General features: G+C 32.4%; 1 protein-coding gene across 1 annotated transcript; it reads left to right on the forward strand.

The window, feature by feature from the left end:
• The first annotated feature begins 1856 nt into the window (after positions 1 to 1856).
• On the forward strand, positions 1857 to 3995 carry LOC118037078 (patatin-like protein 2). The gene is made up of 6 exons (XM_035042960.2): positions 1857 to 2105; positions 2370 to 2551; positions 2638 to 2986; positions 3079 to 3381; positions 3476 to 3648; positions 3735 to 3995. The coding sequence occupies exons 1-6, from the start codon at positions 1965 to 1967 to the stop codon at positions 3796 to 3798; spliced, it is 1212 nt and encodes a 403-aa protein (XP_034898851.1). The 5' UTR covers positions 1857 to 1964; the 3' UTR covers positions 3799 to 3995.
• The last annotated feature ends 2005 nt before the right edge of the window (positions 3996 to 6000 follow it).

Here is a 6000-nt window from a genome sequence, read left to right on the forward strand (position 1 = left end):
TTCTTTACCAAGGCACATTCCATATCTCGTTTTTGTTTTCTAGTTGGCAAACTCTCGATGCTTGTAGCTGCCGCATCGTGAGTTTGAGGGGAGATGTTACATAATATTTATGTTGTCTTATTTATTAAGGGTAGAATAGTACTTTCAGTTTAACCTACATGTACTTTATTTGTATTTAGGTTAAGACCATGCATTCATAATAAATAGATTATTCAGAACTCTAGCCTCCGTTTTGTATTTGATCTCAATTACTTTAACACCAAGGACCTTTTTCTCTTTGGCTTGGAAACGAATCTCTTTTACACGCATAATCATAAGCTTAGGCCATTGGAAACTTGAATTCAAATTAATTATAACAAAAGAAAAAACTCGTTTTTTTGTTTTTTCCGATTCCAAGTTTACACTTCGAAACTATGGGAAAAAAATCCATTTATTAGATTCTGAAAATTCATAAAAACTGATTGAAAAATAATATTTATAAAGTTGTTAAAATTGACATGTCTATTTAGAAAAAATAAATCAAATTAAACTAACTAGGATAAGCTTGGCAGCGTAACCCCATAGTCACCAAATTATAATTACATCAATTAGTCAAGGGCAAAAGCTCATTTAAGTTTCGTCAGTGTATATAAATTAATTTATCAAGAAAATATAATTAATTTATCGAATAAATGTCTCAAGTACCAATCTTATCAATTTGGGTTCGCATTGTATATCTTTACTTAATTTATATTCAAATAATTAGAGAGAACATTAAACAATACATATGCTTTTCTTAATTTTAAGATGCCAAAATACTAGCTTTCCCTCCATCTGAATATTAGAGAATAATATAAATAATATTTTGAGATATTATCTAATAATTTAAAATTTTTGATTGAATTAATTTTTTAATATAATATTAGAGCTTGATGACTAAACAATCATGATTTCAATTTCGTCATCTTTAATTCTTTCTTCTAATTAATAACACAACGTAATGCATGTCTTTGTAAGTTTAAATCTAAAATGTTTTCACTTGAAATAGTGTGTTAGAAAATAATATAAATCATATCCTGCAGTTTCAACTAATAGTTTAAACTTTTTAATTGAAATGATTTTTTTGTTATATTTTTGTGTCTAAGACAAGAGATGGAAATAGAAGAAGAAAGATAACATTTCTTTTTATATTCAAAATTGTCCCAAGAACATATCTATTAACACTTTTATTTGTTAATAAACACATGATTTTAGCACATGCACCCTTCAAAACTATCCTAAGAATATATTTATTAACACTATTATCCGTTAATAAACACATGATTTTAACATATGAACCTTTTTTAAGGCCGTTCGTGTCCTGTTTTAGATTGCAGGAAGGTATAAATTAAAAGCTAATATATCTCGGAATAATTGGATTATTGCACTGAAACGTTTCCTTTTCAAAATTATACATCGATAACTTTGCCTCGATGACTTTTCCATCCATGAAGTTGTCTCTTCTCTTGTTGCTAACTTCTGCAAAATCCCACTTAATGTAATTGATTACTTCTCGTGTCATAACTCCTCACTTCCTAAAAAACCTACAATTCTCACTGATTGCCATCCTTCAATTTAATTTTATCCTTTGACCCAATTTGTAATTAAGTTGTCCAACTTGAATCGTGTCAGCTAAGAAATGTGTAGCGATAAGTACAGAAAAACTTGGATCCATTCAAATTTGTTCCCCATCCAAGAAACTTCAAAATGGTCAAATATTTTGGTAAGTAAATTCTTAGGAATTTTTAAAAAACTCAAAGAAAAAAATCATGAAGGACAGAAGTCTATAAATACCTCCACATCTCCTTTGAGAGATTGCAAGGTTTTAACACTTGAATACATTTGAGTACAAGCTATCTCTCAAGCTCTCCGAAAGTTTAAGCTAAACCCTCTCAACTCTATCTTCTACTTCTAGGACTCTCTACATTTTAGCATTTGTTTATCATATGGCGAACATTCAAACTCCATCATCACCTCCTCAACCTCCAACACATGTAAACCAAATCACCATTCTTAGCATCGATGGAGGTGGAATAAGAGGAATTATACCAGGAACTATCCTTGCCTTTCTAGAGTCTGAGCTTCAGGTAGACAAGAAAATCGTGCTCTTTCAGCACGTATACTAATGCATGTCAAGTAGGCATGCAAGATATTGCTTTCTTTTTCATCATCATATATACTAAAACAAAAAAATAAATTAAGTTGAATGCCTGAAGTAAGGTTAACACTTACTAGTTTTACATGCATCTGTGTATATATGTAGAAATGTAATGTTAGTTTATTTTTCACGCACTAAAAGTTTTATCTCCTGTATGTATCATTGAGTAGTTTCTTTTTGTTCAAATTTACAGAAGCTGGATGGTGCAGATGCAAGGCTTGCAGACTACTTTGATGTGATTTCAGGGACTAGCACTGGCGGCCTCGTGACGGCTATGCTAGCTGCACCGAATAAGCAAAACCGCCCTTTGTTTGCTGCTAAAGACATCAATGACTTCTACCTTGAGAACTGCCCTAAAATATTTCCTCAAGACAGGTGATGATTAATTCTGACGGTGAATTATTGCATTACAACTGATTTTTATCCATGAAGATACTAATTTAACTATCGTGTGCTAATAGCTCTCCGTTTGCCTCTGCTGCAAATCTTGTCAAGACATTGAGAGGGCCAAAATATGATGGGAAATTCTTGCATAGCATTGTCAAGGAAAAGTTGGGACATACAGAGTTGCACCAGACATTGACAAATATTGTGATCCCAACTTTTGACATCAAGCGCCTCCAGCCAACTATCTTTTCTAGCTATAATGTGAAGAATAACCCATCAACGGATGCCCTTTTGTCCGATATCTGCATTGGAACTTCAGCTGCTCCAACTTATCTCCCTGCCTATTATTTTGAAACCAAAGATCCATCAGGCAAAGTTAGAGAATTCAATCTTATTGATGGTGGTGTGGCAGCAAACAATCCAGTATGTTTATGATTTATCAATCTTCAAACGCATCTTGAGCTTGTATAACTAAAGAATCTTATATCATTCATTTCTTTTTGGAATTTGATCAGACTTTAGTTGCCATCAGTGAAGTTTCAAAAAGCAATCAATCGGAGGGACCTGACTCCTACCGCATGAACCCAATGGAATATGGCCGCTTTCTAGTCCTGTCCCTGGGCACTGGTACAGCAAAATCAGAAGAAAAGTACGATGCAGAAGAAGCAGCTAAATGGGGTATCTTGGGATGGTTGACTAGTGATCATTCTACTCCATTAGTGGATGTTTTCACACAAGCTAGTGCTGACATGGTTGATTTTCATATTTCCACTGTTTTTCAAGCCCTTAACTGTGAAGAAAATTATCTTCGAATTCAGGTGCTTCTTGATCATGTTATCCAATATATATATTTATTCATGAAGCAAAGTGGGGAAATCTAACCTTATACTACTTGTGAAAAAATTAATGCAGGATGACACATTGACTGGAACGCTTTCATCTGTGGATGTTGCCACGAAAGAGAACTTGGAGAATCTTGTGAAAGTGGGCGAGGAATTGTTGAAGAAGCAAGTTTCAAGGGTGAATTTGGCTACTGGTGTCTTTGAACCCATCAATAAGATGACCAATGAAGAGGCTCTCAGAAAGTATAAATGAATGAATAAGACTCCTTGTTTCATCTTGATTATTCTTTTATTTATTTATTTATTAAGTTTTTGTTTTGTTGGTGTAGGTTGGCTAAATTACTCTCGAGGGAAAAGCATCTTCGCGACGCTAAGTCAGCTGTTGGAAATTAAAGCTACCACTCCAAGACATGATTAATAAATAATTTGACTATTCATTTGTTGTTTTATTATTGAAAATTAAATTATTAGACGCAAATAAAATTTGGAAGAAGTAATTTTTTACTTTGTAAGATAGTCTTCGAATAAAGATGCTATGCACATAGCATCCTAGATTTGTAATATTATGTAATTCAATCAGACTTTAAATATTTTATTTTTTCCAGGTAAAGCTGGTTTTTGTTTTATTTTTATTTTGTTCATACTATTTAATAATTACCTAGATTTTCTTAGAAAAAAATAGCAAATTTTCAAATCAACCTTTATATATCAAAAAAAAGCTTCAAAGGTAGAATTAGTGGCCATCATGAACTGCAATCCAGCAAGAAGCTCATGCTCTCCTCCACTCTCGCAACATTGGATTTTGCAATGCAAAAATTCAAAAATTCATCAATATTAAAATATTATTATTTTCCATGTCTAATTGTTTACTTTATTGTATTTTTTTTTTATGTGAGGATGTGACAGTTTAAAATAATGTTTTAATATGTCATCCAAGACATTACAAAAATAATTGTATTCAAACTAAAATACTGCTACTTGTTGGAGTGGATTTTGGTTATGTATAATAATACTGCTACTTGTATTATATATTATTAGTTTATCAAAAAACTAAAACTTCTCTTACCCCCAAGATTTTGAGGCACTATCTACAAAGGGAGGTTGACGTGATGATTCAAGGGCGTAATTACATATTATTATTTTTTCAGATTATCTTGCCTGTAATTAAATGTGTTTCGGTGCTTGGCCCAATAAGGAAAGTATAAGTTGCCAAGGGATCTTCACAGTTTAAGCCCATCATCTGGTGGAGTGTATTCTCTGGACTTGGAGACTAGAGTGAAAAACACGATAAACTTTGATGGTGTTTTTAAAATTAGCATGAAAAGTTAATATTGATTCTCCTAAAAACTACTTTTCTCTGTGTCCAGTAAAAATACAATGAGTTACTTTCTTCATATCTTTTTAATTACTGATAAATTTGGTGCCAATAAGTATAATATAAAAGTTTAATAGTTTTTTCTTCTTAAAGAAAGTTTCTTTTTAAATGTAAGAGTAATTCCTTTACTTATTTCAAACTTAGTTTATTTCTACTCAATAACATTTACAATTTATGTTATTGCGGATAAATATATTTATAAATTGATTTCACCTAAAAATAGAAAAATAATTGAATAAGAGACATATTTACCCTTCAATTATCATGTAATTCTCAATTGGCTCAACACAACAAGAATTCACATTTTTACGGACGGAAATATTCCGTCGGTATATTATTGAGAGTACGTCGGAAAAAATTTTACTACTAAATTGCCGACGGAATAAGTCCGTCGACTTACCTTTCGTCGGTGATTCCCCATTCTGTCGCTATATCGGTCGGAAAAACAAAAAAACCATTTACCGATGATTTTACAGACGGAATTTGCGCGCAAAAAAAAAAAGTTTCCCGCTTCAAAAATACCGACGGATTGTTATTCCGTCGGTGATATACAATTCACCGACGGTTACATTCCGTCGGTAAAGTAGTCGGTGAATTGTTGGAATATCGACATAATGTACCGTCTGTAAATGCGTCGGTAAGTTATAATACCGACGGAATTAATCCATCGGTGAATCTGTTGGTGAGTCATGAAAACACCGACCGAATTTCTCCGTTTGGAAATTTGTCGGTCATGGTCGCTGCTAGTGTCTAATGTCGACGGATGTTTTCCGTCGGTAAATCCCTTTATAATAATTTTTTTTAATAATTATTTAGAATACATAATATAAAATGATATAAATTAATGGTAATAAAAACTAATTATGCAAATAAAAATTATATTAAGCATCAAAAACAAAAAATGAAAGATAAATAATATTCATTACAAAATGAAATTGTTCAAAAAAACATTAAATGAAATTTTAAATGTAAATAATATTTATAAAAAATTAATATAAAGGAGGTTGAGGAGGATCAGGAGGAGGAGGAGGTGCACATGTTCCACCTTGTGACATGTTTATGACCATTTGACGAAGCTCTTCATAGGCCGCTCTTTGTTGTGCAGATTCTGTTGTGTATTGTTATTTGAGTTGTGTGTACACCTCTGATAGGTGGTGGCACCTTTGCTGCGAGGCCACAAACTCCTTAGATTTGGAGCTCGATACTGATTGGGAGCTCCC

The sequence above is a fragment of the Populus alba genome, chromosome 17 (assembly GCF_005239225.2).
Source record: "Populus alba chromosome 17, ASM523922v2, whole genome shotgun sequence".
Taxonomy (NCBI): Eukaryota; Viridiplantae; Streptophyta; class Magnoliopsida; order Malpighiales; family Salicaceae; genus Populus; species Populus alba.